This window comes from Pseudophryne corroboree, chromosome 10, assembly GCF_028390025.1.
Source record: "Pseudophryne corroboree isolate aPseCor3 chromosome 10, aPseCor3.hap2, whole genome shotgun sequence".
Classification (NCBI taxonomy): Eukaryota; Metazoa; Chordata; class Amphibia; order Anura; family Myobatrachidae; genus Pseudophryne; species Pseudophryne corroboree.
The window spans coordinates 332,858,144-332,884,339 of NC_086453.1; the positions used below are offsets into that span (position 1 = coordinate 332,858,144).

Sequence of the window (26,196 nt, forward strand, 5' to 3'; positions counted from 1 at the left end):
ATATGGGTACTTGTATTGTGGGTATGCTTGGAATCCATTAAGTTACACTCCATATATTCATTGTGATATATTCCTCTATGAGGAGTAGTGGTCATGTGACCAGATTTTATAAATTATCTTTATGCTGGATTTGAGTATTTATGTTATTTATTTTTCATATAGGATTAATATTGAATATGAATTATTATTAAGATTAGTGTCTGATATTATTTGGTCACATTATGAGATGGGATGGTCAGATCCAATCACATATGCAAATGAGTAGCCATGTTGTTAAGGTATATAAAGCCTTACCTGCAGCACTGCAAGCACCTTGAAAAAGTTGCGTGAACGCAACAAAACGCGTTGATGGAGGCTGCTGATTCATCTTTTATGCTTCTGCTCCCCTGGATTTACAATTAGAAGAAACAAAGACCTGGACAAAGTCCCCAAATTTATACCATCCCTTGGACCGTGCTGGAGGGTTTCCTAGGAAACCGTGGCAACTTTTTCCACAATCTACATCAAGGGACTACCATTCTGCGGGACGCTGAACCGCTTAAAACACCTTGAATGCATCAGTGGTAATTATTCACGGTTGCTCATTTCTATCTAGGTCCTATAGGATCAGAAGGGACTATTTAAAAGGAACAGGTCATTTAAACTTTGTCTGATTCAGATTAATCCATCCATTTGGGAGCAATTCTATTAATTATAGACATATTTTATATGTATTATTCAGTGTGTTTATATTGCAATTGTCCTTTTGGATTACATTTTTTTTAACCATTTGATATGTGGATTGTAGAGATCAACTCATTTCATATGTGACCATTTAGCACTTTATATTCTTTTTCCTGAGTGTCAGTGACACTGCACACCCACTGTACTGCACGGCATTGTCACCTTTTACATTGTTGAGCGTCCAGACATTGCCCTCCGTGATATCGTGATATCACCAACTCTATCCATTACATTAGCCATCTCAGGGCTTCCAGGACGGCAGCCCAGGTGCTGTGTTGCGGAGTCAGTGCCTCTGGTGATCTGGGCGTGGCTGTGGCAGGGAGGCAGTTCTGTGACATCACGTGCAGAGGAGGCCCTGGGTCTCAGACAGTATGCGGTGCAGGGAGGGCTATGAAAGCCTTCTGCTGTGCCACTTTCCTATACAATACACATATATGCCGGTTGCCGCAGCAGCTTTTGTTCCACGTGCACCACGGCTAGGGAGTGGGGATTGTTAATGCCGGAGGGGGCAGGCGGACTGGCAGTAGGACGTAGGGGGTCATTCCAACCTGAAATTTAGCACAGCTACAATCACTTACATTAACATGCGGTGGACGCCCAGCACAGGGCTAGTCCGCCTCGCATGTCATGCAGCTCCCCCCCCCCCCGCACAAGTACAAAAGCATCACACAGCGGTGATGCTTTTGTACTTGAAGAATAACTCCCAGCCAGCGCAGCTCCTGGGGCTAGCCAGGAGTTACTTGTCGCTGCCCGGTGTTGCAGCAGTTGCATGTGACGTCACACAGCCTCTGCGGCCCGCCCACCTCACAGTCCTGCCACACCTGCGTTAGCTGGACAATGCCCACAAGATGGCAGGCAAACTCCGCCATGTCATTCCCTCCTGCCCAGCGACTGCCTCTGCCTGTCAATCAGGCACAGGTGATCGTTAGGCAATGACATCCATCAGCTATCAGCCATGTGCTGGTGCACTGCGGCATCGGCACATGTGCAATTCTGACCTGATCCCTTCGCTGCGCTGCGATGAACTGCAGCAAGCGATCAGGTCAGAATAACCCCCATAGGACGCTGCAGTAAAAAAATATTCTCCCTATCCACAGCACAGAGACTTGCTGCAGATGCAGTTGCATGCCCTCCAACTGCACCTTTTTGTCAGGTACAGTGCCTTTTTTTATGGACTGTACCGATTTTTGGCTTTCCAAACTTCCATTGCAAGTATAGGAAAAGGTGCGTGGCCACTCCACTGTACCCGTGGCTACACCCCCTTTTGAATACGTATCAATTTTTATGTGTGAATTGTTGGATGGTATGTTGCTGCAGATGCAGTGGGCCTATTTTGGGGTGTGGAGCTGCAGCTGCAGCTCCATCAGCCCCACTATTAATCCTGCTCTGGGAACACACAGCAGCCAAAGGACAGATCCTCCCAATTGGATGTATCTTGTGGGGGAGGATGTGTCTCGCCCAATCAGCTGTGAACTGGGTGTGATAGACCTGCTGCTAACCCAATGAGAGCTCTTAGCCACACCCAACATTATCCACACAGTCACAGAGTGACAGATCTGGGCAATTATATAGGAGATAATTACACACTGCGGTTGACTACACCGACAGCATCACACAATACATTTATGAGTAGGAAATATTATACTGCTGTGTAACAGTACTTAGGAAAATTAAATAAAATTTGTATAGTACACTGGGGTACAGCACAAACAAAAAAATAGATATGTTTTTTCTAATTATAATTTTAGGCTTTTTGTTTTTAGCTTTTATTATTTTAATTTTACACTGGAGTGAAGCCCCTGGGTGAATGGAAAGATCACCCCTTTCAGATACAGCAGACAGGGCACCCCTTTCAAATACATGATAGAAATGTATGTTTGGCTTTGGATCACACACAGATACTATATGGCAGCAGTATACAGCAGCTGCTGTACTAGTAGTCACCAATAGAAATATATTTTTGGCTTTGGATCAAACACAGAGGATATATAGCAGTAGTGTTATTACTAGTAATCACTGAGTGATGCACCAATAGAAATATATTTTTTGCTCTGGATCACACACAGAGCAGTATTGTGACGCATGACTGTACGCAGTCACACAGCCCCTTATAGACAGAGAATACCTGGTCGTGACTCCTGACCTATAAACAGCCACAGTATGCTATATGCAGTGCTATAGTATGCAGAGCCGTAACAGCAGCACACCTACACACAATGCCACAGATCAACTGAACTCTCCTGCCTCCTACAAAACTCAACCCCTCTGCTCCACAATAATTCTCTCCTGCCCCCTTCCTTCTGCAAAACAACCCCTTTGCTCCACAATAATTCTCTCCTGCCTCCCTTCCTCCTGCAAAACAACCCCTCAGTTTCACAATAATTGTCACCTGCCCAGTGGTGCAAGTAGAAATATTTTCTTTGTGGTACTGTGTGCCGAAAAAGGGGTGTGGTCACATGGTTAGAAGGGGTGTGGCCACATGCTGCTAGTGGTAGTGGCTACATGACACTAGTGGCCTGGCTACACGACAGCCCCTTATTTGGGGGGAATCTGGAGGCAAGGCTAAAAGTATATAGTAATGCCTCCAGTATAATAGAAATATATAGTGATACCTCCAATATAATAGAAATATATAGTTATGACCCCAATTTAACAACAATATATAGTAATGCCTCCATTATAACAGGAAAATACAGCCGCTGCAACTGCCTGGCACTCTTCCTTTTGCAAAACAACCCCTCTACTTCACAATACTCTCCTTCCCCCTTCCCTTTTTTAGCACAGAGCAGTGAGAGCACATACACGGTCACAGAGAGAACCAAAGGAACACTCTCCTTCCTCCCTTTTGTTTTTCTAACAGGCAGCACAGAGCACACACAGTATACTTCCTGTGTGTACACACTCCAAGTCCGGAGTGAAAATGCCGGCGACACGCGATTCCTTATAAATAATTCAAAACCCGCGAGATCCGACAGCTTGATGATGATGTTTTGACCTCGTTTTCGGATCTGAGGCAGGTGCACAAAACCGAGCATGCCTCAGATCCGCCTCCGATCTGCACAGTTCTGGGGGACTCGGTTTTTGGAAAAAACTGAACCCGCTCACCACTAATGTACAGGATCCCCTTTGGGAAACGTCAGCACCGGATCCTTGCTGAGCTGCCCGATTGGAGCTGATATCTCTGACTACAGTAGCCAGCCCAAGCAGGATATGCTGCCAGGGACAGATCAAGAAGAAAATTACAGGGGGTGGGCACCATGAAAGGGGGAAGGGGAGTGGTCATCTTAGATAAAGATGTGCATCACAGCATGCAGCTCCTCGTATTTGCGGGGTGGTTGCGTGCTTGCACTTGCACCTGTAAAAGGGGCGTGTCCTCAGCACAAGGGATGTGGCCTCACCGGCAGGGCCCGTGCTAGGGTTTTCGGTGCTCCCAGCAAACTATAAATTTGCACCCTCCCATAGTTTACAAAGGTACAACACACATAATGCTCACTGTAGCTGTGACACATATACACATGTAACGCACCCTGTAGTAGCAATGCTTACACATGTTACGCCCCCTGTAGTAGTGACGCTTACCCACGTAACGTCCCCTGTACCAGACATGCTTACACAAGTAATTCCCCCTGTAGTAGTGACGCTTAAACACGTATACGCCTCCTGTAGTAGTGATGCTTACACATATAATGCCCCCTGTACCAGTGATGCTTATATATGTAACGCCCTCCGTAGCAGTGATGCTTACACACATTATGCCGCAGAGTCACAGATACACATACACACAGATCACACATACCCATACACACATACAAATACACAGATACTGTATACACACACACTTTCACTCACTCACTATTTTTCCAGACACCTACCTAAGGAAGTCTGGCTGGCCAGAGCTGTAGCAGCTCATCCTCCTGCTGCAGCCTGGTACCGTGTAGCCCCACCCCTTTTCCATTAACCCACGCCCCGTTTTAGGTCCGCACACTGCTGCACTCACTGTCTCAGAGGAGGGAGGGGAAAATTAGGCGTCATGCTGCCAGCGCCGCTTACTGTCAGAGTGTGACAGGCGCAGCAGCAGCCGGCAGCAGGGACATCAGCTCAGCATAGGGATGTAGAGCAGAGATACTTTGCTCAAGCTGGTTGGACACAGATAGCCAGCCCAACTAGCTGGTTGGACACAGATGGCAGGAATGTCCAGATACTGCTATAATTGGTGGTTACACAGAAAGACCTTTAACAAACATGTAGTTACTGTCCACTCTCTTCACTATTCAGTGTACACAGGTATAAGGGACACACACAGAATGTCAGGGTCCCCCTCCTCAATATGCACACTTTCAGTGTGCTGCAGGCGTGGTGTGTACTGATGATAAAACCTCTTCTCAGCTCTGCCTCTTCATGATGTCATGCTGCCCGCCCTGCAGACCATGTTTTCTCTCTTTCCTTGTGTTACACGCTAATCCAACAGCTTTCCTTTTAGGGGGATGAGGCGGAGGGGAAGAACAAATTGTGTAAGGTGCACAACTATGGGCATTGTTTAAGGGGCACTACTACTATGGGCACTGTGTAAGCGACACAACTACAGTGTGGGCATTGTGTAAGGGACACAACTACAGTGTGGGCATTGTGTAAGGGGCACAACTGCAGTAGGCATTGTGTAAGGGGCACAACTACTGGGTGGGCATTGTGTAAGGGACACAACTACAGTGTGGGCATTGTGTAAGGGACACAACTACAGTGTGGGCATTGTGTAAGGGGCACAACTGCAGTAGGCATTGTGTAAGGGGCACAACTACTGGGTGGGCATTGTGTAAGGTGCACAACTACTGTGTGGGCATTGCGTAAAGAATTACAACTACTGTGTGAGTATGACAGCATAATGGCCACAATATAGGATACCACTATGGGGGTAGTAAGCCAGTCAAAATTATATGTATAAACGGACAGGCTTTTTCCCATCACATTATGTAAAGTAATAATAATATACATTTTCACCGAGGCATTATTTACTGTCTATCATTATTTAGCTTATATTTTGTCACACTTATTTTAATAAGTTTTCAATGAAAAGTAAAATGTTATTGTCTACTAATTTTTTAAGTTAAGAGTGCCCCACCACAGTCTTTCTTTTTCTTCTATTCTTCATGTAACCTTTACTGACTCTGGGAGCACCACCGACCCTGTATCAACACATAGTGTATAATTATCTTGTAGTCAAAGAGGTTTTGTCTGTAATACCTAACCAGTGCGGAACAACCCCCTTTTGTACTAAAACAGCAAAACGCGTAAGCTGACCTACTCACCCAATGGACACTGTTTTCATTATAAACAAAAATAGGTTATGATAAAATACCGTGCGCCAATACTGGCTGCCCTTGAGTTCAAGATGGATGAAAAAGTGTCACCCAACACTTCAGTTATCAAGACAACGAAGAAATACCATTTGAATACAGGGGCGCTCAGAAAAAAACAAACAAAACACACACACTCATAGTGTATTATGTATAGACAAGTAAAGACCAATTAACAGCAGTCTCTTAGTGCGTCTTGTACCTAAAATGCTGGTCTACTGTTTTTAGGAGTAGACATTCACACTTTTTGTGGGAGCTGGATTTCCACCAGTGTCAGATCCTAGAACCTTTGACTCCTCCTCTAGAAAACGTTACCCAAAAGAGAGAAATAATAGCCTCCGATAATGTAACACTTTTTAATCTCTATTTAAAACATATGACAACAAATGGGGAATAGATGGTCTCTCATGCTTAGAAGTGGTCTACAGACAAACAGTAGACAAAACAGCGAATTTAAAAGATGATATATCCGGGCGTCGCCAAAACCAGCTGTACAGCTCCACGGGTGATGTCTCAATCATCTTCCCCACAACAAGTGAATCCTCCTGCTGTTTTCATTATATCCTGCTGTAACTGATGGCCATATTGCTAATTTGGTGACTATATTTCTATTTTAATTAATTGGGTCTAATTTTAATTGTGTATTAAAAAGTTTTAATTTTCCATCCAAATAATCTAACATTGTTTATATTCATAACATAAGATTTAACGCTGCCTCTAACTTTTTTTTCTTTTGTCTGCTAGTGTGAGTGACTATGGCCGCTGCTTAGCAAAGCAGAATATACCAAAGAGCCTGATTTATACCTACGTATTTCTTTTCACATCTGCCCTACACAAGAGTCTACTTCTTTATATTTATCAAGAGGCCCAGACAAAGCACTGTCTAATGGTTAGCCAAGCCTCTGTGGTGTCTGGCAACACCCCCTCTGGAGACTGGCAACACCCCTAAGCAGGCCCAGACTGCCCATCTGGCACTTCTGGCAAATGCCAGAAAGGTTGATGGCCTGGTCCGGTCTTACAGACAGGAAGGCTGCACAGCCTCCAGCTCTCTGCTCTGCCCACTCCTGGGCCACCCCTCCTGTCTCCATAGAAATGGAGGCATACCACAAGTCCATGCCCCCTGACTCGCGGAATGCCCCCATGTGCGTGTCACACTCCCTACCCATCTCCATGGAAATGGGGCGTGCCACAAGTCCACGCCCCCCCTGACTCACAGCAAGCCCCCATCTTTAGTGCACATTCCAGAGCTGATTATGGCCCCCAGTCTATCCCTACCCTAAGCATGGTCTCCCTACCACTACGTTCCCCAGGTAGGCCCTTCGTACCTCAGTCCAACACTGCCTACAAAGCTGGATGAATTAAGCTCTGTCTGTAGGCATGTAATTCTCCACTTCCGAAGTGGAACTCAGGAGATGTGCAGAGTAGAGCATCCCAAGATTAATCTGGCCCCACGGTTCCAGCCTCAGTCAATATTTTCCATGCAGTTAGGACATTCTCATCTCATCCATAAAGAATGAGACTGATTGTTTGACTGATTTGTGCATCTACTATGCCAGTCCCAACCATGTGCCATGTTCATGTCCTTGCAGATAATGCCTGGTCCTAACTGGTGTTGAAGATGTTAACTAAGGAGTTTCTAATCAATCTCCCAGTGTAAATAAGAAACCGTACTGTGCAATCTCAGTGACTTTTAAACATCCTAGAGGGTCTGTATTCATACCAGCACTTGCTCGACTCCGGAACAGCTGGAAACTTAATTTCAGCCACCTTGGCCAAGAAATTAGCATTGCCATTAACATCTTCACCTACCCTGATTTACCTAACAGCAGTGGAAGGAAGTCATATCATAATTTCTTAAAAAAGAGATACTTGCTGTGGCCCGTAACATTTCTGGTATTTTTCTGCATTCAACAACCGCATGTAAAACACTGCAGCAGCTGCAAGTAAAGTTTAATTTGCCATTCCACCAACTGAAGCAAAAGGTAACCAGATGAAATTCCACCCTTTATATGTTTTGACAACTGGAGGAACAGCAACAAGCCATCAAGACATACACATCAAGCCATGAGATAAGGAGTGGGAGGAATGTTAACATACTACAGTACACTGGAGAATACTCTCAATTATATGTAAGCTTCTGAAATCATATGAAATTGTAACCAGTGAAGTGAGTTCAAACACTGACAGCCAGGGTTAGACTGACCCACAGCCGTACGAGGAAGGGAGGTGGGGGAGAAATTGCCTGGTGGGCCCCACTGCCAGAGGGTCCACCTCCTCTACTAGGAATTATGTTCCAGACTGTGCACTTGAATTATACATATATTACATTATACTGCACAGGACTATGGTATTTTTTTCTAAGATGCATTGCTGTTATTAATCTAGCACATTATTATGCGTGCAGGCCCAGACCATTCACTCTGTAATGGTTAGCGAAACTTCTGTAGTGTATGGCCACAACCTCTCTGGAGACTGGCCACACCCCTATGCATGGTCCCCTATATCTCTGATGGGCCCTTTATGCCCCAGTCCGACACTACTGCTAGCCACAGTTAGGTCAAACCCTAATGAAACTACTAATAAAGAAGCTAGAGAAACTGAAGATGAAACTAAGCAATTCCGCTGAGCATATTCGACTTATGCAGTACATTGATAACTGATGTAATAATGAACAAACTGAGGTGGTCATTCCGAGTTGTTCGCTCTGTAAATTTCATCGCATCGCAGCGATTTTCCGCTTAGTGCGCATGCGCAATGTCCGCACTGCTACTGCGCCAAGTAAATTTGCTAAGAAGTTAGGATTTTTACTCACGGCTCTTTCTTCGCTCAGGCGATCGTAGTGTGATTGACAGGAAGTGGGTGTTTCTGGGTGGAAACAGGCCGTTTTATGGGCGTGTGGGAAAAAATGCTACCGTTTCTGGGAAAAACGCGGGAGTGGCTGGAGAAACGGAGGAGTGTCTGGGCGAACGCTGGGTGTGTTTGTGACGTCAAACCAGGAACGACAAGCACTGAACTGATCGCAGATGCCGAGTAAGTCTCGAGCTACTCAGAAACTGCACAGTGATGTCTTATCGCAATATTGCAAATCTTTAGTTCGCAATTTTGAGAATCTTTCGTTCGCAATTTTGATAATCTAAGATTCACTCCCAGTAGGCGGCGGCTTAGCGTGTGCAATGCTGCTAAAAGCAGCTTGCGAGTGAACAACTCGGAATGAGGGCCTGAGTTACACTGTTTGACACACATATTATAATGTTGCATTCCAAATGGTGTTTAAGGTCAAACTGGGTTCCTGGTTAAGAAGTGTTCCTGTACAATAAAAAAATATGTTTCTTTGTAAATGTGACCAACGCTCTACTTATATAAGTAATACTGGGGTGGCAGCAGTACGTGTGAGAGGTTAAACCCAGAAACCTCCAGTATTTAAAGTTCAAACAGGATTTACACAACTGCGCCTACTTGCAAAATAAATTGTCAGTATAAGTGAAAGAACCACGGAATAATATGTAGTATGAAAAATACTGACGTTTATTTGTATATAAATAATATAGGGTCAAAATTTGCTTTTACCCAAATGTATGAAAAAAATGATAGTGATAATCATGAAGTTGGGCAAAGAATGATGATAAAAAAAAAAAAAAAATATATATAATATAAAAAAAGAAAATGAAAAATATAAAGTGGAAATGAAAAAATTAGAAAAAATATGTCTAAGTCCCAAAATGTCTGGTGTGAGCAGAGTGTGGCGTCCCACCTCTTTTCCACCTTATTGTCGTTTTTTACTATCCGGTATCACAGTATAGATTGATATTTCTGGATTAGCAGGAATGTTGAATTCCACAGTTAGTCACAGTATCGCTGTGGGGTACCCCAATCTGGACAGTGGTGGGATGAGGTGATCAGGGTGAAGGTAAAATTAAATATCCCCGGACTCCCCGCTAACCTCCTCCGTCCTGTGCAGCAGGAGACGTCCGCAAACACAGACGTCTGCCAGTGTTCAAAACCGGAGGGACGCGGTCATGCCTCTGGGGGGAAGGTATCGACGACTTCTGGACCCACAAGGGGACTGTCCGCCGTGAACCTTCCCTCCTACGGACTCCCTGAGGAAGACCCAATACGCGTTGGAGAAGGAACTGAGCATTGCATCACCACTCTCCATATCATCTATAGAAAACAACAGTATTTTGAAATATATCTGGACGGAACAAACTGATTCGCAAGAGACACTGTGGAGGAGAAACGGAGCCGCACGGCCGAGAGGGCACAGACCTGAGAGCGGAGCACCGATCGTCAGGCTGAGAGAAGACAGAAGAAAGGAGTGGAAGTGTGTGACGAGATCGAGCGCAGGAGAAAAGGTAATACACCCCGTAGGAGGGAAGGTTCACGGCGGACAGTCCCCTTGTGGGTCCAGAAGTCGTCGATACCTTCCCCCCAGAGGCATGACCGCGTCCCTCCAGTTTTGAACACTGGCAGACGTCTGTGTTTGCGGACGTCTCCTGCTGCACAGGACGGAGGAGGTTAGCGGGGAGTCCGGGGATATTTAATTTTACCTTCACCCTGATCACCTCATCCCACCACTGTCCAGATTGGGGTACCCCACAGCGATACTGTGACTAACTGTGGAATTCAACATTCCTGCTAATCCAGAAATATCAATCTATACTGTGATACCGGATAGTAAAAAACGACAATAAGGTGGAAAAGAGGTGGGACGCCACACTCTGCTCACACCAGACATTTTGGGACTTAGACATATTTTTTCTAATTTTTTCATTTCCACTTTATATTTTTCATTTACTTTTTTTATATTATATATATATATATATTTTTTTTTTTTTTTATCATCATTCTTTGCCCAATTTCATGATTATCACTATCATTTTTTTCATACATTTGGGTAAAAGCAAATTTTGACCCTATATTATTCATATACAAATAAACGTCAGTATTTTTCATACTACATATTATTCCGTGGTTCTTTCACTTATACTAACAATTTATTTTGCAAGTAGGCGCAGTTGTGTAAATACTGTTTGAACAATAAAAAAATATGATTGCATGGTGTTAATGTGTGAGACCTTAAAATGTATTATCCTTCTCTCTATACCCATTTACTTTATTCAGGGGTTTCCTGAGCCAACCCCTTAGTCTATTGTCACCTAGTAAGCTTTACCTACTCGCGTGGAGGAATTTCCAAGGTGAAACAGCGACAAGGCCTTTGCAACGGGTTTGATTCATTGGGTTGACCCTAACTAGGTCGTCAGTCATTAGGTCGACCGCTATTGGTCGACAGTGACTAGGTCTACACCTGAAATAGGTTGACATGGCCATGAGATTAACACGGAAAAAGTCGACATGGAAACTTGACGACATTTTTTTTTAGTGTTTTTTTTTTTACAATTGTGTCATTTTCTTCATAAAGTGACCAGGAACCCCAATTAGTGCACCATGTCCTCTCACACGGCTCGCTTCGCCAGGCTTCAGGCAAGGTGCCTCGCTCCACTACCACTGCACTCGGCACAAGTTACTATTCCCAATCATAGTCCACGTGGATCGTAAATTAAGAAACAGTTAAAAACTTTTTCATTTTCTTTAAAAAAACTCAAGTTGACCATTTCATGTGTCGACCTTTGCCATGTCGACCTAATGACCATGTTGACCTAGTGCATGTCGACCAATAGTGGTCAACTTAATGACTATCGACCTAAGTGTGTTCAACCTAAAGATCGAATACCCTTTGCATCCCACCATGCTAATCCCCATAAGGATACTGGAGCAGCGAGAAGCAGGTTATACAGTACTATTATCTACAGTATATGCGGCTAAATATCAGTGGATATTATCTGAACTTTCATGACATATTCCTTTAACTGATGAATGTAATCTTGCATATTTAATAGGTGAATGCAGCAATTTAGTGTATTTATATAAGAGACGTGGGGCGGGCACTTTTCGTGTTTTGTGTTTTAGTTTTGGATCTGGATCCTTGCTCGTGTTTTAGATCTGGATTGCTTTTGCCAAAACCACCCTTTCGGGTTTTGGTTTTGGATCTGGATGATTTTTGAAAAATACGCAAAAACAGTTAAAATCACAGAATGTGGGGTAATTTTGATCCTATGGTATTAGTAACCTCAATAACATTAATTTCCACTTATTTCCAGTTTATTCTACACACCTCACACGTCACAATATTGTTTTTAGGCCAAAAGGTTGCACTGAGTCCGCTGGATGACTAAGCTAAGCGACCCAAGTGGGAGGCACAAACACCTGGCCCATCTAGGAGTAGCACTGCAGTTGCAGACAGGATGGCAGTTTTTAAAACTAGGCCCCAAACAGCACATAAAGCAAAGAAAAAAAGAGGTGCAAGATGGAATTGTCCTTGGGCTCTCCCACTCACCCTTATGTTGTACAAACAGGACATGCACACGTTAACAAACCAATCATTTCAGCAACAGGCTTTACCACATGACTGTGACTGAAATCATTGGTTTGTTTGGGCCCCCACAAAAAAGAACAATTAATCCCCCCACCAAAAAAGAAGTAATCCATCTCTCCTTGCACAAACTGTCTCTACAAAGGCAAGATGTTCTCCTCATCCTCCGATTCCTCACCCCTTTCAGTGTGTACATCCTCCTACTGACAGACTATTAATTCGTCCAAACTGGAGTCCACCATCACAGGTCCCTGTGTACATTCTGGAGGCAATTGCTGGTAAAGGTCTTCCTGGAGGAATTTATAATTCATTTTGATGAACATCATCTTCTCCACATTTTCTGAAAGTAATCTCCTACAACGATCGCTGACAAGGTGACCAGTTGAACTAAACACTCTTTGGGAGTACACACTGGAGGGGAGGAAAATTAGGTAAAATAAAGCCAGTTTGTGCAAGGGCCTCCAAATTGCATCTTTTTCCTGCCAGTATATAAACGTATGTCATGTCCTACCCTTTTTGCTGGGTGCACTGTTATTCCAATTCACAGGTGTGGATATGATTCAACAGATTCAAGTACTAGAGTTCAGACAGCTCCTTGCTTTCCAAAGATTGAACCAAATGTTTCTGCCTCACCCTCATTGAAGCCTACATAGCGCCTCTGGGTCTCTTTTACAAAATGTACTGGATATGCGCTTTAAAGTAGAGATGAGCGCCGGAAATTTTTCGGGTTTTGTGTTTTGGTTTTGGGTTCGGTTCCGCGGCCGTGTTTTGGGTTCGACCGCGTTTTGGCAAAACCTCACCGAATTTTTTTTGTCGGATTCGGGTGTGTTTTGGATTCGGGTGTTTTTTTCAAAAAACCCTAAAAAACAGCATAAATCATAGAATTTGGGGGTAATTTTGATCCCAAAGTATTATTAACCTCAAAAAACATAATTTACACTCATTTTCAGCCTATTCTGAACACATCACACCTCACAATATTATTTTTAGTCCTAAAATTTGCACCGAGGTCGCTGTGTGAGTAAGATAAGCGACCCTAGTGGCCGACACAAACACCGGGCCCATCTAGGAGTGGCACTGCAGTGTCACGCAGGATGGCCCTTCCAAAAAACCCTCCCCAAACAGCACATGACGCAAAGAAAAAAAGAGGCGCAATGAGGTAGCTGACTGTGTGAGTAAGATTAGCGACCCTAGTGGCCGACACAAACACCGGGCACATCTAGGAGTGGCACTGCAGTGTCACGCAGGATGTCCCTTCCAAAAAACCCTCCCCAAACAGCACATGACGCAAAGAAAAAAAGAGGCGCAATGAGGTAGCTGACTGTGTGAGTAAGATTAGCGACCCTAGTGGCCGACACAAACACCGGGCCCATCTAGGAGTGGCACTGCAGTGTCACGCAGGATGTCCCTTCCAAAAAACCCTCCCCAATCAGCACATGATGCAAAGAAAAAGAAAAGAAAAAAGAGGTGCAAGATGGAATTATCCTTGGGCCCTCCCACCCACCCTTATGTTGTATAAACAAAACAGGACATGCACACTTTAACCAACCCATCATTTCAGTGACAGGGTCTGCCACACGACTGTGACTGATATGACGGGTTGGTTTGGACCCCCCCCAAAAAAGAAGCAATTAATCTCTCCTTGCACAAACTGGCTCTACAGAGGCAAGATGTCCACCTCATCTTCACCCTCCGATATATCACCGTGTACATCCCCCTCCTCACAGATTATCAATTCGTCCCCACTGGAATCCACCATCTCAGCTCCCTGTGTACTTTGTGGAGGCAATTGCTGCTGGTCAATGTCTCCGCGGAGGAATTGATTATAATTCATTTTAATGAACATCATCTTCTCCACATTTTCTGGATGTAACCTCGTACGCCGATTGCTGACAAGGTGAGCGGCGGCACTAAACACTCTTTCGGAGTACACACTTGTGGGAGGGCAACTTAGGTAGAATAAAGCCAGTTTGTGCAAGGGCCTCCAAATTGCCTCTTTTTCCTGCCAGTATAAGTACGGACTGTGTGACGTGCCTACTTGGATGCGGTCACTCATATAATCCTCCACCATTCTATCAATGTTGAGAGAATCATATGCAGTGACAGTAGACGACATGTCCGTAATCGTTGTCAGGTCCTTCAGTCCGGACCAGATGTCAGCATCAGCAGTCGCTCCAGACTGCCCTGCATCACCGCCAGCGGGTGGGCTCGGAATTCTGAGCCTTTTCCTCGCACCCCCAGTTGCGGGAGAATGTGAAGGAGGAGATGTTGACAGGTCGCGTTCCGCTTGACTTGACAATTTTGTCACCAGCAGGTCTTTCAACCCCAGCAGACCTGTGTCTGCCGGAAAGAGAGATCCAAGGTAGGCTTTAAATCTAGGATCGAGCACGGTGGCCAAAATGTAGTGCTCTGATTTCAACAGATTGACCACCCGTGAATCCTTGTTAAGCGAATTAAGGGCTGCATCCACAAGTCCCACATGCCTAGCGGAATCGCTCCGTGTTAGCTCCTTCTTCAATGCCTCCAGCTTCTTCTGCAAAAGCCTGATGAGGGGAATGACCTGACTCAGGCTGGCAGTGTCTGAACTGACTTCACGTGTGGCAAGTTCAAAGGGCATCAGAACCTTGCACAACGTTGAAATCATTCTCCACTGCACTTGAGACAGGTGCATTCCATCTCCTATATCGTGCTCAATTGTATAGGCTTGAATGGCCTTTTGCTGCTCCTCCAACCTCTGAAGCATATAGAGGGTTGAATTCCACCTCGTTACCACTTCTTGCTTCAGATGATGGCAGGGCAGGTTCAGTAGTTTTTGGTGGTGCTCCAGTCTTCTGTACGTGGTGCCTGTACGCCGAAAGTGTCCCGCAATTTTTCTGGCCACCGACAGCATCTCTTGCACGCCCCTGTCGTTTTTTAAAAAATTCTGCACCACCAAATTCAAGGTATGTGCAAAACATGGGACGTGCTGGAATTTGCCCATATTTAATGCACACACAATATTGCTGGCGTTGTCCGATGCCACAAATCCACAGGAGAGTCCAATTGGGGTAAGCCATTCCGCGATGATCTTCCTCAGTTGCCGTAAGAGGTTTTCAGCTGTGTGCGTATTCTGGAAAGCGGTGATACAAAGCGTAGCCTGCCTAGGAAAGAGTTGGCGTTTGCGAGATGCTGCTACTGGTGCCGCCGCTGCTGTTCTTGCGGCGGGAGTCCATACATCTACCCAGTGGGCTGTCACAGTCATATAGTCCTGACCCTGCCCTGCTCCACTTGTCCACATGTCCGTGGTTAAGTGGACATTGGGTACAACTGCATTTTTTAGGACACTGGTGAGTCTTTTTCTGACGTCCGTGTACATTCTCGGTATCGCCTGCCTAGAGAAGTGGAACCTAGATGGTATTTGGTAACGGGGGCACACTGCCTCAATAAATTGTCTAGTTCCCTGTGAACTAACGGCGGATACCGGACGCACGTCTAACACCAACATAGTTGTCAAGGACTCAGTTATCCGCTTTGCAGTAGGATGACTGCTGTGATATTTCATCTTCCTCGCAAAGGACTGTTGAACAGTCAATTGCTTACTGGAAGTAGTACAAGTGGGCTTACGACTTCCCCTCTGGGATGACCATCGACTCCCAGCGGCAACAACAGCAGCGCCAGCAGCAGTAGGCGTTACACGCAAGGATGCATCGGAGGAATCCCAGGCAGGAAAGGACTCGTCAGACTTGCCAGTGACATGGCCTGCAGGACTATTGGCATTCCTGGGGAAGGAGGAAATTGACACTGAGGGAGTTGGTGGGGTGGTTTGCGTGAGCTTGGTTACAAGAGGAAGGGATTTACTGGTCAGTGGACTGCTTCCGCTGTCACCCAAAGTTTTTGAACTTGTCACTGACTTATTATGAATGCGCTGCAGGTGACGTATAAGGGAGGATGTTCCGAGGTGGTTAACGTCCTTACCCCTACTTATTACAGCTTGACAAAGGGAACACACGGCTTGACACCTGTTGTCCGCATTTCTGGTGAAATACCTCCACACCGAAGAGCTGATTTTTTTGGTATTTTCACCTGGCATGTCAACGGCCATATTCCTCCCACGGACAACAGGTGTCTCCCCGGGTGCCTGACTTAAACAAACCACCTCACCATCAGAATCCTCCTGGTCAATTTCCTCCCCAGCGCCAGCAACACCCATATCCTCCTCATCCTGGTGTACTTCAACACTGACATCTTCAATCTGACTATCAGGAACTGGACTGCGGGTGCTCCTTCCAGCACTTGCAGGGGGCATGCAAATAGTGGAAGGCGCATGCTCTTCACGTCCAGTGTTGGGAAGGTCAGGCATCGCAAACGACACAATTGGACTCTCCTTGTGGATTTGGGATTTCAAAGAACGCACAGTTCTTTGCGGTGCTTTTGCCAGCTTGAGTCTTTTCAGTTTTCTAGCGAGAGGCTGAGTGCTTCCATCCTCATGTGAAGCTGAACCACTAGCCATGAACATAGGCCAGGGCCTCAGCCGTTCCTTGCCACTCCGTGTGGTAAATGGCATATTGGCAAGTTTACGCTTCTCCTCCGACAATTTTATTTTAGGTTTTGGAGTCCTTTTTTTTCTGATATTTGGTGTTTTGGATTTGACATGCTCTGTACTATGACATTGGGCATCGGCCTTGGCAGACGACGTTGCTGGCATTTCATCGTCTCGGCCATGACTAGTGGCAGCAGCTTCAGCACGAGGTGGAAGTGGATCTTGATCTTTCCCTAATTTTGGAACCTCAACTTTTTTGTTCTCCATATTTTATAGGCAGAACTAAAAGGCACCCTTAGGTAAACAATGGAGATGGATGGATTGGATACTAGTATACAATTATGGACGGACTGCCACGGTTAGGTGGTATAAAAAAACCACGGTTAGGTGGTATATATTATAATAATAATACAATTATGGATGGACGGACTGCCTGCCGACTGCCGACACAGAGGTAGCCACAGCCGTGAACTACCGCACTGTACACTGGTTGATAAAGAGATAGTAGTATACTCGTAACAACTAGTATGACACTATGACGACGGTATAAAGAATGAAAAAAAAACCACGGTTAGGTGGTATATATTATAATAATAATACAATTATGGATGGACGGACTGCCTGCCGACTGCCGACACAGAGGTAGCCACAGCCGTGAACTACCGCACTGTACACTGGTTGATAAAGAGATAGTAGTATACTCGTAACAATTAGGATGACACTATGACGGTATAAAGAATGAAAAAAAAACCACGGTTAGGTGGTAGGTATATAATAATAAATAATACAATTCTGGTCGGACGGACTGCCTGCCGTGTGCCGACACAGAGGTAGCCACAGCCGTGAACTACCGCACTGTACACTGGTTGATAAAGAGATAGTAGTATACTCGTAACAATTAGGATGACACTATGACGGTATAAAGAATGAAAAAAAAACCACGGTTAGGTGGTAGGTATATAATAATAAATAATACAATTCTGGTCGGACGGACTGCCTGCCGTGTGCCGACACAGAGGTAGCCACAGCCGTGAACTACCGCACTGTACACTGGTTGATAAAGAGATAGTAGTATACTCGTAACAATTAGGATGACACTATGACGGTATAAAGAATGAAAAAAAAACCACGGTTAGGTGGTAGGTATATAATAATAAATAATACAATTCTGGTCGGACGGACTGCCTGCCGTGTGCCGACACAGAGGTAGCCACAGCCGTGAACTACCGCACTGTACACTGGTTGATAAAGAGATAGTAGTATACTCGTAACAATTAGGATGACACTATGACGGTATAAAGAATGAAAAAAAAACCACGGTTAGGTGGTAGGTATATAATAATAAATAATACAATTCTGGTCGGACGGACTGCCTGCCGTGTGCCGACACAGAGGTAGCCACAGCCGTGAACTACCGCACTGTACACTGGTTGATAAAGAGATAGTAGTATACTCGTAACAATTAGGATGACACTATGACGGTATAAAGAATGAAAAAAAAACCACGGTTAGGTGATAGGTATATAATAATAAATAATACAATTCTGGTCGGACGGACTGCCTGCCGTGTGCCGACACAGAGGTAGCCACAGCCGTGAACTACCGCACTGTACACTGGTTGATAAAGAGATAGTAGTATACTCGTAACAATTAGGATGACACTATGACGGTATAAAGAATGAAAAAAAAACCACGGTTAGGTGGTAGGTATATAATAATAAATAATACAATTCTGGTCGGACGGACTGCCTGCCGTGTGCCGACACAGAGGTAGCCACAGCCGTGAACTACCGCACTGTACACTGGTTGATAAAGAGATAGTAGTATACTCGTAACAATTAGGATGACACTATGACGGTATAAAGAATGAAAAAAAAACCACGGTTAGGTGGTAGGTATATAATAATAAATAATACAATTCTGGTCGGACGGACTGCCTGCCGTGTGCCGACACAGAGGTAGCCACAGCCGTGAACTACCGCACTGTACACTGGTTGATAAAGAGATAGTAGTATACTCGTAACAATTAGGATGACACTATGACGGTATAAAGAATGAAAAAAAAACCACGGTTAGGTGGTAGGTATATAATAATAAATAATACAATTCTGGTCGGACGGACTGCCTGCCGTGTGCCGACACAGAGGTAGCCACAGCCGTGAACTACCGCACTGTACACTGGTTGATAAAGAGATAGTAGTATACTCGTAACAATTAGGATGACACTATGACGGTATAAAGAATGAAAAAAAAACCACGGTTAGGTGGTAGGTATATAATAATAAATAATACAATTCTGGTCGGACGGACTGCCTGCCGTGTGCCGACACAGAGGTAGCCACAGCCGTGAACTACCGCACTGTACTGTGTCTGCTGCTAATATAGACTGGTTGATATTTAAAGAGATATTAGTAGTATACAACAATACTATACTGGTGGTCAGGCACTGGTCACCACTCCTGCAGCAAAAGTGTGCACTGTTAATTAATATAATTGTACTCCTGGCTCCTGCTAACAACCTGCAGTGCTCCCCAGTCTCCCCCACAATTAATTATAAGCTTTTAATTTATACATTGATGACTGTGCGGCACACTGGGCTGAGCTGAGTGCACACAGACTGAGTCACACTGTGTGACTGACTGTGCTGTGTATCGTTTTTTTTTTCAGGCAGAGAACGGATATAGCAGAGAGAAGTGAACGGATATATTATATTAAATAAAAGTTAACTAGCAACTGCACTGGTCACTGACTGTGGTAAACTAACTCTGTCTGCGACTCTGCACAATCTCTCTCTATCTAATCTATCTATCTCTATTCTAATGGAGAGGACGCCAGACACGTCCTCTCCCTATCAATCTCAATGCACGAGTGAAAATGGCGGCGACGCGCGGCTCCTTATATAGAATCCGAGTCTCGCGAGAATCCGACAGCGTCATGATGACGTTCGGGCGCGCTCGGGTTAACCGAGCAAGGCGGGAAGATCCGAGTCGCTCGGACCCGTGAAAAAAAACATGAAGTTCGGGCGGGTTCGGATTCCAAGGAACCGAACCCGCTCATCTCTAGTATACATACATGCCATGTCTGACATGCCTGCTTGTATGGTGTCACCCATATAATCCTCCACCATTCTTTCATCGGTGACATCATCAGTAGACATGTCAGTAATCATTGGAAGGTCCTTCAGTCCGGACTAGATGTCAGCACTTGCTCCTGACTGCCCTGCATAACCACCAGTGGATGGGCTTGGAAATGTTATGCTTTTTCTTGCATCCCCAGTGCTGGAGAAAATGAAGGAGTAGCTGTTGACGGGTCACTTTCCACTTGAGTTGACAATTGTCTCACCAGTATGTCTTTGAAACTCTGCCGACTTTTGTCTGCCTGAAAGAGAGATACAACGTAAGCTTTAAACCTATGATCGAGCACGGTGTCCAAAATGTATTCTCTGATTTCAACAGATTGACCACCCTTGAATCCTGGCAAGGCAAAGTGAATGAAGGGCTCCATCCACAAGTCCCACATACTTTATACGTATTCTATTATGGCAAACAAAAAATGCAAAATCCACCCACTCGCTACTCATGAAAAACAGCTTGACGTTGAAGGAGTTGGTGGTGTGGCTTGCAGCAGCTAGGGTACAAGAGGAAGAAGGGATTTAGGTGTCAGTGGACTGCTTGCGCTCTTACCCAAAGTGTCTGAACTTGACAATGACTTCTGATGAATGCACTGCAGGTGACACATAAGTGAGGATGTTCCTAGGTGGATAACGTAATTACCCCTACTTATTATGGATTGACAAAGGCAACACATGGCTTGACACCTGTTGTCCAGATTTGTGGAGAAACAATTCCACAATGAAGAGGTGTTTTTTTTGTATTTTGACCAGGCATGATAATGGGCTTATTCATCCCACAGACAACAACTGTTTACCCTGGTGCCTGATTTAAACAACCACATCACCATCAGAATACTCCTCGTCAACTTCCTCCTCAGCGCCAGTAACACCCATATCCTCATCCTGGTGTACTTCAACAGTGACAACTTCAATTTGAATATCAGAAACTGGACTGTGGTTGCTCCATCCAGCACTTGCAGAGGGTGTGCAAATGGTGGAAGGAGCCATCTCTTCCCGTCCAGTGTTGGCAAGGTCAGGCATTACAACCGCCGGATTTGTGATACCATCTTAGAATGCACAGTTCTTTGCTGTGCTTTTGCCAGCTTAACTCTTATCATTTTTCTAGTAGGAGGATGAGGGCTTCCATCGTCATGTGAAGCTGAACCACTAGTCATGAACATAGGCCAAGGCCTTAGCCGTTCCTTGTCACTCCGTGTTGTAAATAGCATATTGGCAAGTTTACGTTTCTCCTCAGACCATGTAAATTTATATTTTGGGTACTTTTACTGAACTTTGGCTTTTTGGATTTTACATGCCCTGTACTATGAAATTGGGGATCGGACTAGGCAGACGACATTGATGGCACTTCATCATCTATGACATTACTAGTGGCAGCAGCTTCAGCACTAGGAGGAAGTGGTTCTTGATATTTGCTTTTTTTACCATCCAAATTTGTGTTCTCCATTATTTTTCTGGAGTTATATAACACAATATGTCGCACAGAAGAATGTACCCCAACACCACACAGGACAAACCCTTAAAATAATTATTTAGATTAAATATTAATAACCTCTTCATTTGTAGTAAATAAAATACAGCACAGGACAGTACCACAGGACTTATACGGCAGTACCACTGGAGTAGATTTATACGGCAGTATCACTGGACTTATACGGCAGTATCACTGGAAGTATATGGCAGTATCACTAAAATTATATGGCAGTACCACTGGATTTATACAGCAGTAACACTGGATTTATGTAGCAGTACCACTGGATTAATATGGCAGTACCACTGGACTGGATTTATACGGCAGTATCACTGGACTTTTATGGCAGTAACACTGGACTGGATTTATACGGAAGTACCACTGTACTTATACGCCAGTACCTCTGAAATTATATGGTAGTTTTACTGGACTTATACGGCAGTATCACTGGAATTATACGGCAGTATCACTGGAACTTTTTGACTATCACTGGAATTATATGGCAGTACCACTGGATTTATACGGCAGTACCACTGGACTGGAGTTATATGGCAGTATCACTGGATTTATACGGCAGTACCACTGGACTTATATGGCAGTAGCACTGGACTAGATTTATATGAAAGTATCACTGGACTTATGCAGCAGTACCACTGGACTGGATTTATACGGCAGTACTACAGGATTTACACACCAGTACAACAGGAATTATATAACAGTTTCACTGGATTTATACACCAGTATCACTAAAATGATATAACAGTATCACTGGAATTATTTGGCAGTACCACTGGACTTATTTGGCAGTACCACTGAATTTATACGGTAGTACCTCTGGACTGGGTTTATACCCAAATCTTATTTTTAACCATCCTTTGCTAAAGGTAGTTTTATTGATTGTTTTAGTGAACTCAGACATTACGAAAAAAACGTAAGAAATGTAATCTCACTAAAAGAGAATGGTTAGCATTGAAATCTTTAAGGAATGATGAGAGTATCATCATAAAGCCAGCAGATAAAGGGGCGGTCTTGTCTTAATGGATAGAGTAGATCACATAGCTGAAATAGATCACCAGCTTGAGGATGGGATCACTTATTTAAAAACAAAATCAGATCCTACTGAAAAAATCAGCGAATCATTACATATGTGTACTACAGAAGCACTATCAAAAGGTGTTTTGACGCAGGATGAATTTAAATGTATAAATGTTGAACACCCCACAATCCCTACAATGAACTGTTTACCTAAGGTCCATAAGGACCCTGTTTGCCCACCGGGTAGGCCAATAGTATCCGGGATGAATAGTATAACCGCTAACCTTTCAATGGTGATAGACCATTATTTACAACCTTTGGTTAAGCAAAAGATACTGGACAACTTCTGACTATATTGGATGAGTTGGAGTGGAAGGATAGTTATATTCTTGTAAATTCTGATGTCTCTACACTCTATACAATTATAGAAGAAGATAAAGGTATAGAGGCAGTATCTTATTTCCTTGAATCCTCCAATTATTCGGTTGACCTAAAAGTTTTTATTTTAGATGGAATTAAGTTTATATTAAGAAATAACTATTTCATTTTTAACAGGAATTATTACTTTCAACGTGTGGGGACTGCTAAGGGCACCAGGTTTGCCCTGAGCTATGCTAATCTCTTCATGGCCTGCTAGGAACATCAAGTAGTGTGGCATGTGGAGCACCTCGGGGTGTGCCTGGTGCTATAGCATTGCTAAATTGATGATTTGTTGTTCGTATGGTATAAGGATCTAAAGGAGTTGGACCTTTTTATTGAAATGCTTTATAGTAATCAATTTAATATTAAGCTAACCACTACTACGAGCTGGGATGAAATAATGTGCCTAGATTTTTGAATTTACATAAAAAATGGTTTGCTTAATACTAAACCCACAGACTCAAATAGTTTTATCGAAAGAACTAGCCAACATCACGAACATTGGCTAGATGGGATACCGTATAGTCAACTTTTAAGAGATAAACACAATTGCACTGATCAAAATATTTGTGAAATACAAACGAGAGAATTATGTGATCGCTTTGTTGAAAAAGGATACAGTATGGAGGCATTAACAAAAGCTCAAGAGAAAACAAAAACAATTAATAGGAAAGATTTAATACAAGGTACCAATCGAAAGGAGTCCAGAGAGAATGCATTCCAGTGGTCTTTTATTTCTAATTTTAATTCTCAACATAGAGAAATTGAATTTATTATGAGGAAACATTGGACGGTATTTACTAAAGATCCCGTATTAGGTCCATTTTTAGCAGTTAGGCCGGGTTTTATTTAAAGAAGATCCAAATTCATTAAAGATGGTTTAGTACGGAGCTCTTTTGAGGCACCTAAGAGAAGTAGCATCAGATGCAAAGGATTTTATAGATGTGGCCTTTGTGTTATGTGTAAATGCACAAATGGTACGAGTAAAATAAAATATTTCACAGTAGGGGGTACTACCTACCCAATAAGGGATTTTATTACGTGCAATTCTAGAAATTTAATATATGCACTGGAGTGTGACTGTGGTTTATTATATGTCGGAAAGACTAGTAGGAACCTTAAAACCAGATTATCTGAACATATTTATAATGTTAAAAAAGGTTTAAAATAAAACATGCATGTAAACCCTGTCATTTTAAATCCTTATGGGGTATTCAAACAATTAGTCCAACCCCACGTAATAAAGATGTGCTATCTAAAACCAAGATGAAATGGATCTACAAATTAAAGACTTTAGTGTCTCTGGGCCTCAATAGTGATTTTGAATTGAAATGGTTTTTATAATTTTTAAATAAGGCCTTTTTATCTCTCCTCTTGTCTTAGTGAACATCAATTGTCTATCTTTGTTTTTATTTCCTCTATTGAGTGATTATTTATCTTTTATATCTATTAAGACAGCTTTTATATATATATATATATATATATATATATATATATTATGTCTTTTTTGTGTGGGTAATCCATGGATTCTTATTTTTGAGATGTGGACTACTAAATATGCTGTGGAATGTAAATATGAGGAATGGAACGCACATCAAGCTAGTCGTGACACGCATACATCACTTCCGGTGACACGTCTTCCGAGAATAAGAAATGAAACGCAAACGTCATTTCCGGTCACGCGGATCCGCTCACCGGGAGGATGTCAGTGATGCATCCAGCCACAAATGTCTTCTATCCTACAATTAGGGTACTATTTAAAGCTGCCAGTGTGTTTGTCCCTCATGCTTCTGAAGAAGGATATATGATCCGAAAGCGCTTAAACTGGGGACTGTGTGTGCCGCATTGACTGAGGATCCGGAGGACGTGCCTCACAGTGTTGGGACACCTTTAGTGACAGGGACTTTTGGTGACTATATCCTTATGCTGCTTGCTGCGGTTTCCTGTTGTCCTTGATGTCTTTGTTACATGCTATTTTTCAACCTGTGTTTGTGAGTGTTTTCATTTAAAAAATTATTTTAATCACATACACAGATGGTATTGCACTATCACTATTTCTTATTTCAAGTGTCCAATGGAGAACATGTTTTTAACATATTTATGAAGTGGAACCAGCTATACACAGAATTTTGATTCCTTTATGCAATTTTACCAACTACGTTATGTGAGTGGGACCAGTAATCAATAAAGACACACTATTATTCAATTGGAATGTACTATGTTTTGTGTTTCTCTGTTATTCTTTAAGTATCCATTATTGTATGGAAAGTACACTGTTAGCTATTTGAAGTTGGGATGATTGTGGTATTGCGCTACTGTGTATGCCAATTTTAACATATAGTTCTGGATGTGATAAGTTGCGCCACCTGTCCTCACTATTTTCTTGGTTTATGGATTTATACGTTAGTACCACTGGACTTATACCCTAGTACCATTTGAATTATATGGCAGTACCACTGGACTTATACTGCAGTATCACTAAAATTATACAGCAGTATCACTGGAATTATACGGCAGTACTACTGGATTTATACTGCAGTAACACTGGACTTATACAACAGTACCACTGGAGTTATACGGCAGTACCACTGGACTGGATTTATATGGCATTATCACTGCAATTATGTGACAGTACCACTGGACTTATACGGCAGTACCACTGGACTGGATTTATATGGCAGTACCACTGGATTTATATGCCAGTACCACTGAAATGTATATGGCAGTATCACTGGATTTATACGGCAGTATCACTGGATTTATACGGCAGTATCACTGGATTTATACGGCAGTATCACTGGATTTATACGGCAGTATCACTGGAATTATACAGCAGTATCACAGGAATTTTACGGCAGTACCACTGGACTTATACGACAGTATTTCTGGACTGGATTTATAGAGCAGTATCACTGGACTTATACAGCAGTATCACTGAATTTATACGGCAGTAGCACTGGACTGGATTTATAAAGCAGTATCACTGGACTTATACGACTTATACCGACTTATACCGCAGTATATCATTTTGTACCTTATTGTACCATTTTGTACACTATAATTTTGTACCTTAATGTGGCAAGGTTATGGTGAAACTTTCAAAAGTGTCTAGCTAAA

General features: G+C 43.4%; 1 protein-coding gene across 1 annotated transcript in view; it reads right to left on the bottom strand.

The window, feature by feature from the left end:
• Positions 1-20,180, bottom strand: part of LOC134965340 (indolethylamine N-methyltransferase-like) — a 63,225-nt gene extending 43,045 nt beyond the window's left edge. The window contains exon 1 of the mRNA XM_063941811.1: positions 20,096-20,180. Coding sequence (XP_063797881.1) covers positions 20,096-20,180 — 85 coding nt within the window. The remainder of the gene's footprint in view (positions 1-20,095) is intronic.
• Positions 20,181-26,196: the final 6,016 nt, after the last annotated feature.